General features: G+C 48.7%; 1 protein-coding gene across 1 annotated transcript; it reads left to right on the forward strand.

Moving 5' to 3' along the window:
• The first annotated feature begins 1,567 nt into the window (after positions 1 to 1,567).
• PGRMC1 (progesterone receptor membrane component 1) lies at positions 1,568 to 9,905 on the forward strand. The gene is made up of 3 exons (XM_032330479.1): positions 1,568 to 1,998; positions 5,364 to 5,519; positions 8,574 to 9,905. Exons 1-3 carry the CDS (start codon positions 1,671 to 1,673, stop codon positions 8,675 to 8,677), a joined length of 588 nt encoding a protein of 195 aa, XP_032186370.1. The 5' UTR covers positions 1,568 to 1,670; the 3' UTR covers positions 8,678 to 9,905.
• The last annotated feature ends 3,622 nt before the right edge of the window (positions 9,906 to 13,527 follow it).

The raw sequence follows: 13,527 nt of genomic DNA on the forward strand, positions 1-13,527 counted from the left end.
TGTTAACCCTTTCTCTGTCGTTAATATATTTCAAAAGTTTGCTTTTGGTTTTGTGTTTGGTTTTTAAAAGTATCTTGGCCATAAACTTTTGAAACAAAAGGTAACTAGAGTCTAACTAAGGCCTTGGGCCCTCATTTTAAGCCTGTTTTCTCTTGATTACATGGAGGAGGTTTGACAAAAGCTCTGTTAGGGCCATTTCAGCTAACCCTAAATTTAGATCTGTGAAGAAAAAAATGCGTAGGCCCCATTTAAGGATTATTCTGCTCCTATGCACTTTTAAATGATTTAAGAAGATGGGGTGGGGGCAGGGATGGAAGCAGTTGGTGCCAGAAATTTTTAGAATTCTGAGGTAAGACGCCAGTTCTCTCAAATCTCTTGCGTGTTGAGAGGCGGAGTAAATTACGTGCAAGCAAACAGAACTCTTGGTGGAAAAGTACTGCTCTGGGCTGCAGATGTGTGCAGGACTTGGTTTTAATTATTTTTTCCCCCTTCTCTCTATCCTTTCTTCCGCTACCCACCCCGCCCCCCACGCCCGTGACCGTGAAGAGGGAGGCAGGATTAGGGTTCTGAAGGATAGAGACAGCCCTTCCTCCGTAAGGCCTGTCTGTTCCTGCACAGACGGTTAGCCCATCAGTAGCCAGTGGACCAACTCCCGCCTTCGTCTGGGATACAGCACAGGGTCATTGAGCCTGCCAAGGGTAGCTCGACAGACTACAAATAAAAGAACGCTGCCAACAAAGAAACTTCGGTCATTATTCTGAGCCAAAAAAGAAAAGGCGCAACAACAGAGTTGCTTGCTGATGCGCTGGGACTGAGTAAATCTGTGATTGCGAAAGGGTTTAGATTTCCGAGAATGAACCAATTTGATGTGGCAAGCAGATCTGTCTCCCCCAAATACTGGGAGAGGTGTCAGGCGTGGGCGAGGGGGGGGGGGGCTGTGCGCGTACTTGAGCTACACGGGGGTGTCCACACCACAGCCTCTGGCGGGGAGGATTGGAGAAGATCGTTAAGGAGAGTGAAAGCGGGTTCCCAAGGTGGAAATGGGTAGTCTGGGCCTCCAAGGTGGAGAGAATTTCCTTGCTGTCCCCCCCAAGGGAGTCTCGCGGTCCCGGGGCTATGGGCGGGGGGAAAGGTGAGGTTTCAGAATGGAAGGCGAGAGAGAAGCTGAAGCAAGAGGAATGGAGTCGTGCGTGGCGCGCATCAGGTGGCCGAGCGGGCCTCGGCCAGAGCTCTGCAAAGCCGAGGCTCTAGGAGCGGGTCCTGGTGCAAGAAGCCCGGGAGGGTGCGGAGGAGGGGTGCGCGCCGCGTCGCGCTCAGCTAGAGGCTGGAGCAGGGATGGCGTGAGGATGGGGCCGCGGCCTCGCAGGTAGGGCCGAGGCGGGGGCTCCTCCCGCCGCCGCAGGGGAGGCGGGATCCGGCCGGGGGCCGGGGGGAGGGGAAGGACCGTCCCGAGGCCAGGTGGGGGGCCAGAGTCGGACCCTCCGGGCGCCCGGGCAGCAGAGGGGGAGGCGGGGCCTAGAGGCTCCGCCCCGGCCCCGCCCCGGCCCGCCTCCTCCGCTGGCTAGTCCTTGTCCGCGGAGCCCCGCGCGCCACTAGCTCGCTGAGAGGGAGGAGAAAGCCGCCAGTTCCGGAGCCCTCCCTAGCCCGGCCCAACCTTTGCTCCAGAGATCATGGCTGCCGAGGATGTGGCGGCGACCGGCGCCGACCCGAGCGAGCTGGAGAGTGGCGGGCTGCTGCACGAGATTTTCACGTCGCCTCTCAACCTGCTGCTGCTCGGCCTCTGCGTGTTCCTGCTGTACAAGATCGTGCGCGGGGACCAGCCGGCGGCCAGCAACGACAGCGACGACGACGAACCGCCCCCGCTGCCCCGCCTTAAGCGGCGCGACTTCACCCCTGCCGAGCTGCGGCGCTTCGACGGCGTCCAGGACCCGCGCATACTCATGGCCATCAACGGCAAGGTGTTCGACGTGACCAAAGGCCGCAAGTTCTACGGGCCCGGTAACTGCGGCCGCCCAGGGGACGTGGAGACAAAAGAACGGGCCCTGGCCCGGGGCTGGGGCCGGGGGGAGGCGAGGGGGGAGCGGGGCACCCCCCTCGGCGGCAGTGGACGAGGGTCGCTCTAGAAGGGCTGCGGCCGGCGGGGGACGCCGCCAGCGCCGGGATGGGCGGGTGGGGGGGACGGAGAGGAGGTTGGAGCGCCCGGGCCGGGGCGGGGGGCGGCTGCTAGAGGGGGACCTGCGGGGTGGGCGAGCTCGCCGCCCTGGAAGAGGGGGCACAGCCGCGCGCAGAGTTGAGGGAGCTTCGAGGGCATGGGGTTTGGGGGGTTCCTGGAAGGAGGGGCGGTGTCGGGCTGGAGAAGGGAAACGAGGGTGTCTCGAGGGAAGCGCGGGGGGGGAGGGGGCAGGTCCAGCCTGGGAGAGGAGGCAAAGGCCGCTGCCGCCGGGAGGGGCCGCGGAGTGTGTGAAGGTGTGGGAGCCGGAGAGCGGGGGTGGGATGAGCGGCAGGTAGCAGCCAAGTGCGTGCCAGCGGGCGGTGTGTGAGTGCGTAGTCCGTGGCTGTGGCTGGCCAGGCGCGAGTGTGCGGGCGTGCGCGCGCTCGGAATGTGGCATGTGTCAGGTATGTGTGTGGCATGTGTTTGGTATGTGTGTGCGCGTGCTGTGTGTGGCCGACAGAAAAGCTGGAAGGTGAACGGGGAGGCTCGGTGGGGGGAGACGGGGCGAGCTGATGGAGGGAGGTTGGGAGGAGGCTTAACGTAGCGGACAATGGGAACGTGGCGAGATGAGGAGGTAATAGAGCATTTTAATCTATAGCGGGAGAGAAAGGACTAGAAGCCAAAAAAATTAAAAATGGAGGGAGGGAGAAGTGGGAGGATCCTGGGAAACAAAAGGGGTAGGGCTGTGAGGGCTGCTGGGTGTGGGGATTTCAGGAAGAGCCAAGCAGAGGGGAAATGAGGGTGGATGACTGCTGAGCCGTTGGAGGGGGGCAGGCTTGGAGGGCCGTAGGGATGAGGCTTTCTAAGCCTGGTTGCGGATCAGAATCACCTGATGCGCTGGAGAAAAAAAGCACCGATTCCCGGCTTAATCGCAGCCACGGTGGAGGAGGCTCTGTGGGGGAGGTCCAGCAATCTGCATTTTAAGCAGCTCCCCCAGGCGCATTTGAGAAGCGGCCGGGTTTGGAAAGTCGCGCCCCGTAGACTATTCCGGAGAGGGGGAGGAAGAGATTTTAGCTCCTCTAATACGGACTCCTAAAAACAAGGAGCTCTGGGAGTGTGTCCATATTGAGGGCCCTCTTCCCCGCTGGTCTGGAGAGAGGGAAAAGGATAGAAGGCGGTGGTCTCTGTCATCTCCGGTCCTGCTTTGTTTTACCCGCCCAGCCCAACTAATCAAAATCAGATGGGTGAAGGTTCTTCAGGAACTGGTCCCCCTTACCGGTTTTTCCTTGTGGCTGATTTAGACCTACTTTCTGTAGGCCATGTAACTGTCCAAAGAATGTGGGAACCACACCTTCGTTGTTGTCACTTCCCCTGTCACTTCCACTTTACATAATCCAGTAAATAGCTGCCCCTCCTGAGCTACACCATCAAGGACTTCAACCCAGTGCATGGGGTAACATCCTAGGATTATAATTTGCAAAGTCATTGTGAGGAATGCAGGCCTGTGCACAGAAACACAAAACTCGGGGGAGTCAGGCAACCTGAGTTCTGATCCTGGTTGGATTACTGACTAGCTGTGTGACCTGGTGCAAAGCATTGTTCCCTCTCTGGGCCTTAGTTGTCCCTCTGAAAAATGCTAAGGATGGCCCCCCCATGTGAGATCTCCTCAGTCTCTACCCTGTGGTATCATCCCGTGAGCCCATGAATATGTGACCTCACGTGCAAATGACCGTTCATATTATAGAGGATTCTTAAAAATTACTCATTCCAGTGCCCACCATTCCATGCACGGTGCTTTTGTGGATACTGGAAATACGGCTGTGAGCAAAACAGACACACATCTGTGCTTCTGGAGCTTACATTCTAGTGAAGATACGTTCTGGTGAATAATCTCTATTCTCCAAAGACGTTTAATACTCCCCTTGAGCCATTTTTTAGTGTTCTGTGACCATAATCTCTGGAGTAGCACAGTCCAAACCAGAACAATTGGCCTGGTTTCAAATACTAGATGCTACCATGTCCACTAGAAGTATATCTATTTATATACACACACATTTGTGAAAACCGTGAAATGGGTTCCTTTTTTTTTCTAACCTTCGTTAGACTCGATAGCATACAATGAAGATCGCAAGCAACTGGTTTTCTTTCGAACCTTATTTGCATTTAAAAGTTGATCATACATTTTGTGTAATTTGTTAAAAAAAAATTCCTAGGGGATTGAGGTTTCCAGTGACCAGGCCATATTGAAACTGATCTCATACTTGGCATTACGGTTACCTACAAACTTTAATGTCAGAGTTGCTACCCAGTCTACCTGGGGGGGAACAGCACACAGTTGAAAGTACACTGGCTTCTTTTCCTTTACTTGTGCAATATTTAAATAAGTCTACACATCCACTTTAAGTACCTACAGAATAATTCACCACTCTCTTAGACAGAAGTTCAGTATAATATTATATATAATAGGATTCTGATGTTTTATATAATTTATAAAGTTATTTGGGGATACTGATTCAGCCTTTTTTTTTCCCCCATGAAAGTCTAAGGTGTTTTGAATCTTCACACTCACCGGAGCGATGGAGCTGATCTCTGCTACCTCTTTACTGACAGTTTTGATGATGTAACATGGGGATAGATTTCTGGACCACTGGTACTCTTTATCAAATGATTACTGCTACAGATGCCACATGTTTAACAGAGTCTCACAACCAAAGATCACTACGAGATACTTTTGACTCATTTAAACGTATCAGAATACATTTTATAAGGAAGTGTTTTCATTATGCCTCAGTACCTACTATCTTAAGGAGCCATAACTTTCACTGATATAGCCCAAATGCCAGAGCTGAGACAGGCTCTGGGTTCAACATCCTCAGTGAATTCTGACCTTTGGATTCAGTATTATCTTGGATGATTTCCCACCACCCCAGCCCCCCCAGCAGATAATCATTTGTGGCTCGTTTTATTAGCTATTTGAGAATTACAGGAAACAGATGATAACATATAGCATATTGATTCGTAAGAGTCTGATGACAAGAGGTCCTTTGGGATCCGCCACATAATGGGGAAAGCACCAACATCACATGGAATTTGACACTGCCAAAGGGGGTGGTCTTTGTTGATGGGGAAGGAAGCCATTTTCTGGGTATGAACCACAGAGAAATTGACTGTCTAATAAAGAATTGGTCTTTGGTTTTGTTTGTTTTTTAAGAGGGGCCATATGGGGTCTTTGCTGGAAGAGACGCATCCCGGGGCCTTGCCACGTTTTGCCTGGATAAGGAAGCACTGAAGGACGAGTACGATGACCTTTCTGACCTCACTCCTGCCCAGCAGGAGACCCTGAGTGACTGGGACTCTCAGTTCACTTGTAAGCATTTTTTTAACAAATTGTGCCTGGATCAAATTTCTACCAGTAATAGGATTCACAGCAGTACAATAGTTATTACTAAGCAGCCTGGAACTGGGGAGCATTTTGATAGGCTCCTGAATCTTGGACGGATCAAGTTCATGGCTTGGAGTAATTGCAGCAGTGCTGAGTCACTTGCTGTGCTTGCCTCCAGTTTTGAGCCAGTTCTTTATGGGAACTTGGGTTTCTGTTCTTTAAGTCTTTCGACAGTTTCGCCTGGATTCCACACTAGGGTTTGGTGCTTGGTGTGTAGGGGAAAGGCTCTGTAGGGTACAGAGAGAGGGATTGGCAGAAGTCTTGTTTAAAAGCAGCCCACATTTCTGTTGAAGAATGGGAGACTTGTGTTCTGCTACCGAACAGCTTCTCTCTGAATCTAATTGAGCCTAACTATAGGCCTCATCTACAAATGATGCTTATAATCTGCCCAGCAACAATGGTGTCTGCATTTTTAAAAAGAGAGGGAAAAAGGAGCCCCTTGTTTCCTGGCTTATGCTCCAAGGCTGAGGTCTTTGGGAGGAGGGGGGCAATGAGGATGGGGGTTAAGTTCCAACCTTGAGGCTTGAGGAATTGGCTTTGGTCAAACCGAAGTCTAATGATCACTTTAGTGACACTGCACTAAGAATTTGACTAATCTTTCCCAGCTTTGATGGTATATAAAGACCATGACCCGCGCTTACAGATTTGTTATTTTACAGTGCATCTTCTCTATTTGCTCTTCTCTATAGCCAGTTAAATATTACTGACTCTTTTGGCTAAACCCCACCATTTTCTTTGAAAATAGTGCTGACTTAAGAGTTTCTGGGTTGATCATTAGCCAGCTGTGGTTCCACCTTTAGGTTTTGGGTCCCAAGCAGACAGAAGTAGAGCTTTCAAGTCTAGAGGCAGGTCTTTTTACTTCAAAAACATAATTCAGCTACCCAACATCACCCCTGATTTTTTTTTTTGGTAGGGGGTATCCTAAGGTTGCCTTTGTAAATACAGATTCTTCTGTGTGGGACCAACCCGTCATAATTTCTAACTTACACAGCTCTCTCTTCTAAAGCTTGCCTTTGTCAAGGAGGTGAAGCCTGGGTCAGAATGTTCTCCCCCTTAAACCAAGACACCCCCAGATCCCCTGGTGCCCTTTGAGCGCCACTCAAGCCTGGCATGGGAGCCCCTTAAAGCAGGTTGCCCGGCGCTGCCTGCCCTGTGTTTGTTGTGCGGCCCCGAGCACCCTGGGGACCTTTTATAACATGTTCCAATAGGGAAGTTCCCATTGTTCTCGGTGATTATTTTGCACAAAAGCAGGTCTGGCTACCTGGTTAGACGGGTTGGTTACTCCTCTCTAATTCCTACCCATACGCAGAAAGGGGAGACTCTCTTGGCCTGGGACAGCGATAGGATTAACCCCGCGTTAGGTGGGCCCCAAGAATACGGCCAGCCGGGGGGTGGGGTGGGGCGCAGTCTGTTGGCTCTACCCTTTCTCATCTCTTTCGGAAAAATGTTTTATTTCAATTCAGTTCAGTTGACCTTTACCGTAGTACAGTAGTTTCAGAGGTAGAGCTCAGTGGTTCTTCGGCTGCACCTTACACCGAGCGCTCACCCTATCACGTGCCCTCCTCCATGCCCCGCGCCCGGTTCCTCTCCAGCAGCCGTCAGTTTGTTCTTTGCAGTTCAGAGTCTCTTACGCTTGGCCTCCCTGTTTTCGCCTTATTTGTACCCCCCCTTCCCCTATGTCCACCTGTTTTATTTCCTAAATTCCGCAGAAGAAATCACGTGGTATTCGTCTTTCTCTGACGGACTTCGCTTAGCCGAACAGTTCTACCCGAGTCATTGCAGATGGGAAGGTGTCGTTCTTTTCGATGGCTGGGTTTCTGGTCTGCGCTCTCAGATCTGTTTCCTCCCGTGCTCTCCTGCCTCCTTAAGCACTCACTTTAACTGCTATGCATAGCTCTTTCCTCGCGTCAGGGAAAAAAGACATGGGTCTCCTGCTTTCCTCCATCCACCGGACTCCTCACCCCTTCCCTCCACCATCAGCCGCCTACGAAGTGCTCGCCCCTAACCGCTGCTTCGTTTCCTCCCTGCACCTGCTTAACTCCTGCCGCCGTTTCCAGCCCCACGATTCCACTAGGCTGCCCCTTCTCTGAGCTTTCCAGGGACCTGTTTCTTGCCAGCAGTAACCTGACTTGTCCAGCCCTTGCCTTGGATTTCCTGTCGCGTGCCCTCCCCACCCCACCCCCGCCGAGGGTCTCAGTCTCCGGAGTCCCGGGGTTGGTCCATGGGAGCTCCAGTTTTAACTTCATTAACTCACGCTTCCAGTTTTCCTTTAAAGTAGCTCATACCCTGGCCTTTCCGTTCCCATGGACACCCTAGTACCGGCTCTTGTTCCTCCACACGCACACCTACCCGCTGGCCTCCTGGGCAGCCTGCACCTGCTCCCCTCGCCAGAATCCGCCCGGTAATGCCTCTGCCACCCCGTGTGCGCCAGAGCATGGGCTTCCTTTGTCTTAAACCCTTGCCACTTATGGGATCAAGTCCAAACTCTTCAGGCTGTCTTTCCACAACCTTCATGCTACACTGGCTTCTCCACCCTCACTCCCACTCTGTCGTTGTCAGCTTGCTCCCCAGATCTGTTTGGCCTCACTCGCCTGCCTTTGTACATGGCATTGTCACTTTCTGGAACCCCCTCTTGCCTCAGGTCCTTCCATGCATTGTCCAACGCACAGCCGCCTTCGTCAGGTGTTCGGAAGACCTCCTAAGGACTCCTCCGGAGCCCTTGCTCTTCTCACTGGCCCCCCTGCACACAGACATGACTCACTTGGACCTTCCCTTGCCCACTCCGTGCCCGAAATTGCTACCTGTTCGCTGTTTTTTCCAAACTCTTAATTCTTAATTCCCCGTTGGCGAGGACGGTTTGGGGGGCGGGGGGTCCCAGGCGATTGACAGCTTTTCGGGAAGCCCAGCCCGCAGGCCTGCAACGGATGCTTTCAGGTGAAGCATGACCGTGCTCATTTGTGTTTTCTTCTCTCCCTCCAGTCAAGTACCATCATGTGGGCAAACTGCTGAAGGAGGGGGAGGAGCCCACTGTGTACTCTGATGAGGAAGAACCAAAAGACGGGAATGCTCGGAAAAATGATTAAAGCAACCAGTGGAAGCATATCTATTTTTGTATTTTGCAGAATCATTTGTAACATTCCAGTCTGTCTTTAAAACATGGTGATTTCAATATTTAGAGCAGTTTCGAACTCGCTGTTAAGTTTTTGTAATTAACATCACTAGTGACACTGAACCAATTAACTCTTCCGTCTTCAAGTGCATGGCGTGTTTGTGTGTCACAAATCCAGACCGTGAACTGCAGTGCTGTAACCAAACATCAGGACTTTCCCCTTCTGTCTGTGGTTAGTGCCAGCTGCCTTTAAATTGGTTTTTTTTCCTTGAGCGACACAGGTAAGACTTGGGTATTTCCCCCAAACAGGTTTAAGAAAAAAAAAGTTAACTGGGCAAAGTCCTAGCCGTGAGAACCAAGGATCAACTTCTTGTCCTCATGTCCTCAAGATAGCAAATCCCTTATTTCTCAATTGACTTAACTGCATGATTTCTGTTTTATCTACCTCTAAAGCAAATCTGCAGTGTTCCAAAGCCTCTTTGGTATTGACAAAAGAGAGCTGCCCAGAAAAAAAAATTTAAAAAAAAAGAAATCTCAAAGCTGGGCCTGGTCGGGAAAAATACATTCACTGTGTTCGTAGACTACATCATTCTTTTTGTCCTCTGGACACTCAGATGCCTCCACTAACACAGCAATGTACAGTAAGGCTTAAAACAGGATCTGAACATTCAAAAGAAAGCTTTGGAAGAAATCCACTGGCTTGCTAAGAAACCTAAATACAGGAAAAAACGTAGAACTATCTCTCCCATCCCCACGTTCACGGTGGGACAAGAGTGATTTCACACAGTTTGCCAGGAGTGGGAGGGTATGCCTCTACTCTCCGGAGAGCCTTCACACCCTCCCCCGCCACCTCCCAGGAGTGAAGAAAGTATACATCACTAGCCAAGGGGTTTTTAAAGTATATTCCTTAAGGTAACAGTTAATTCTTCTGTTACAAAACCATAGCCACTGCAAGAGTAGTAGGCCAAGTGTCTAGGTCTTTGATATTGGTCTTTTGGTTAACAATAAACTTCGCTTAAGTAGACTGTACAGTTGTATGAATTTGTAAAAGTATTATATGAACTAGTGAGGTTTCAAACTCTTGTAATTGTAGTTGAATAGTCCTTGTATTTTCTTGTGAACTGTGTTTAATGGTTTTACCTCAAATCAGAAAACAAAATGAAGTGCTTTGGTCAGTTAATAAAAAATGGTTTTACCCAGTACAGTGTGGTGGGTTTTTAAAACCTTTAAGGTTCTTTAAACCTTAACCTAAGAAACCAGATTCGATCATTTTATTTTAGCTTAATACTCAGCTTCGTGTGTGTGTGTGTGTGTGTGTGTGTGTATTCCAAAAGAAACCAGTAATGGGGCAAAACTTCAGAGGCCTCATACCACAAACCAAATACCAGCTTGTCCTGTTAAGAAATGGTGCACTGGGGCGCCTGGGTGGCTCAGTCATTAGGCGTCTGCCTTCAGCTCAGGTCCTGGGATGGTGCTGCACTGGGTTCTCTGCTCAGCGGGGAGCCTGTCTCGCCCTCTGCTCCTCCCCTCCACGTGCAGGCTCTCAAGTAAATATTTTTTAAAAACAGTGAATAGAGATTAGCTAAACTGTACTCATGAAAATGTGCAAACTGTCATTTTTAAGAAGTTAGTGAATTTATTTTTGTGACTTGTCAGTCTCTGCCCCTTAAATCAGAACTTTCTAAACTCGAAGCCACGTCTTCCTTGAGGTCCATAGCAAGGTTATCAAGGGCTAACTTTACTAAGGACATTAAAAGTGCCTTGGCAGGTTTGGCTGTTTCTGTTTTCAGATACCATCTGATCAGGAAGGCATTCGGAAATTCTTATATGCTAGCAAAGTTAATTCGCCTCCTGTCAAAAGGTCAGATTTGCATACGCAGTTCGTTGTGTCAGCACAACTTCTCAGAATATTAGTGTTTTGCCATTCTAATGTTCAAATCGGCAGAGTTTTCTTTTCTTTTTCTTTTTTTTAAGATTTTGTTTATTTGAGAGAGAGAAAAGGCACACAAGCACGGGGAGGGCAGAGACAGAGGCAGGCTCCCTGCTGAGCAGAAAGCCAGATGTAGAACTCCATCCCAAGACTCTGAGATCATGACCTGAGCTGAAGACATCCCTTAGTCGAGTTTTCTTACAAGGGGATATACTCCGACCCGGAGAGGGCTCGCAGCTTTCTGCTTTTTATGTTCCCAAACCGTTGCCTCTTTCTGTTTTTAAAAGGGCCCTGTCCCCACCCCCACTAGGTTTCATTCAACTAATCGAGTTGCCCATTTCGTGCTAAGTACCCTGTTACACCATGTGCTTCAGGGGAAGGGGTGGAAGACAGAAGCTGGGCCACCTTGCAGCCTGAAATCTCATTCAGATGTGAAGATTAGGCTACTCCTTTTTCTGAGTTAAAACGGGTTTGATGCCAAGAGGAAACCGTCCAGAGCCTGGTTAAAGCTTCGATCTCAAATAGCCCAACTCCCTGCCATTCAGAGTGAAATCAACATTGTATTGATTACACGTAAAATGATATTATAGTAAGGCAGGACTTGGGTCTAAAAACTTTTCAAATCTAGCTGGCATATTGAGAAACCACATTACATAAAAGGCGCCATTTAAGATGGTGGGGCGTGGTGGTTACAGGCACCCAGCCAGCGGGGGTGGTGCAGGTGAACCCCACGGGTTTGTTCCCCTACTTCTATCCAGCCCCCCCCCCCACAGAGGCACTGTGTTCTCTCCATGGTTTCCGTACCTCCCAAATCTGGCTGTGCATGCCACATTCACCTTACTACCTCAGAGGGCCAAAGAGGCTAATCCAAGATCTAGAACAAGCATCAGGACAGCCCTTGCTGTTTTGGAGAGTGCTCTGCGACCATCCTGCCCTCCCCCCGCCCCACAACAAGGACCCTTTCAGCTGCAAGGGAACCAGATGGAACTAAGGTACAGCCTTTCTTATAGAACACTCGGAGGCAGCTTGCTGCACGCTTCACGTCAAAACGCAGTAACTCCGTACTGATCAGGAACCAAGCAGTGAAACCCTTAGCTTCTCCGACTAGAACCCCCGCCCCAACCCACACCCTCGCTGACATCAGGAGATTGTAGAACTCCTCCACCAGGTGCTACAGGGGTGAAGGGAAAGGCCACTGGGTCCATTTCGCTGCCTTCTAAGATTATTGATGAAACCTTTGCCGAAGGGAGGATAGTCTTCAGTCCAAATATTGTTATTTCAATTTATCCAAAATGAAGATAAAACCGTGATCTCCCAAGTGCATGAGCTCTGACATAGTCCGTTCCCAGACCTCGGCATCACGGAGGGAAAAGTCATGTAGAGGCCATATCAAAACCGGATGTGTGTGTCTATTTTCATGGAAAATGCTGGAGATGTGGGACATCCTAGCCAACGTGCGTGGCAAATGAACAGGCTCTAGTCACCTTGACCATTTTATTTTTAATATATCTGAAAATTAAATATGTACTATTTCTCTAACAATGCAAATGAGACAAAGGGTTGGCATCAGGAGTGCAAAGCAGCTTACTATAAGTAGAAACTCACCCCCCGCCCCATGGAATTATTAGCATTTATTTAAAACATTGTAGACAGTCTCACAACAAATAAAAATACATTTATTTGGTTCTTACTTTCAAAATTACCAGGTTATGTGGCTTTCTACCTGAGAAATTCAAACAAATTGAACAAAAAGACATCGACAGGTTTTTAGTTTTCTTGAAGCGCTATTAGCAGCACATACAAGGGAAACACAAGAAAACACCTATTTAAAAAGACAGAGTTTAAAGTTCAGGCCCTTACTTACTTAACAGGTCATAGAAAAAAGATGAGAAAATACTCTTGCACCACTTAAAGAACAGCACAATGAAGAAGAACAGTGTTAATTAATAGAAAGTGATCACAATATTTTCGGTTCTATTTCATTCCTTACTAAGCCACTCATTCCACTGAAAAGTACAGGATAAATTGTTCTTTTCCTCATTTAAGGCCTACACACACACACACACACACAAAGGTTTATTCAAATCTAAAACGCATTACCACAAGACATATAAAAATCCAAAGTTGTACAGAACGTAAACATGAAACCAGTATTTTTACTTACTTCTAGGCCCCAGGATGGTATTTAGCAAACAAACAAAACCAGACAAAATATTAGATAGAAGTGACTTAGCACCGGTTCTATTATCTCCCCCCCCCAAAAAAAAATTGCACATGCTGTATTCCGTAATTTTTTTTTTAATGTCTGGTTATTGAGAAGCAAATTGTTTTCATGCCCAAAAATCTCTGCAAAGAAAAATTATCGAATGGCAGAAGAAATGAAGATTTGTTTTCAAAACAAGCACAACTGCTTTCCATTACAAACTCATAATGTTCTTTGTTTCAGTGGCATGAAACATGAAAAAAAAAAAAAAATAAGGAGCAAGGGTCTCACCGGAGGAGAAAAAAATACCTAGTTACCAAAAGTTGTCTGACAAAACACAAGCTCTTAGCACTTTAAAAGGCTACTCTGGGCAACAGTACTTTGAACATTAACAGTCCTTGCTAGTCCTCAGAGGAGAAAAGGCACTCACCCCACGAGCCATTTTTTCAGATGTGACAAGCCAAGCCTAGTGGTGATGGTAGAGTCACTAGCTTGAAGTGGAACTGAACACGAGGAAGCCCACAAATCATTCGTTGGTTACCGTCTTGTTAATAATAAGCATGACCTGCTACGTTACATTCATTTTTTTGAACTTCTGCATGAACTAGTGTATCTCTATTAAATGCGATTAGAAGAGATCAATGAAACAATGCGCGGTTCTTACTTTCGGTGAAGTAGAAGATCGCGTGGC

This window comes from Mustela erminea, chromosome X (genome assembly GCF_009829155.1).
Source record: "Mustela erminea isolate mMusErm1 chromosome X, mMusErm1.Pri, whole genome shotgun sequence".
Taxonomy (NCBI): Eukaryota; Metazoa; Chordata; class Mammalia; order Carnivora; family Mustelidae; genus Mustela; species Mustela erminea.

What these genes read in the sequence shown, in the direction of transcription:
- PGRMC1 (XM_032330479.1), top strand. Translation starts at nt 1,671, where the DNA reads ATGGCTGCCGAGGATGTGGCGGCGACCGGCGCCGACCCGAGCGAGCTG. An exon ending in CCGCAAGTTCTACGGGCCCG is followed by an intron (nt 1,999 to 5,363) that starts GTAACTGCGGCC and finishes TTGTTTTTTAAG; the next exon opens with AGGGGCCATATGGGGTCTTT. An exon ending in CTGGGACTCTCAGTTCACTT is followed by an intron (nt 5,520 to 8,573) that starts GTAAGCATTTTT and finishes CTCTCCCTCCAG; the next exon opens with TCAAGTACCATCATGTGGGC.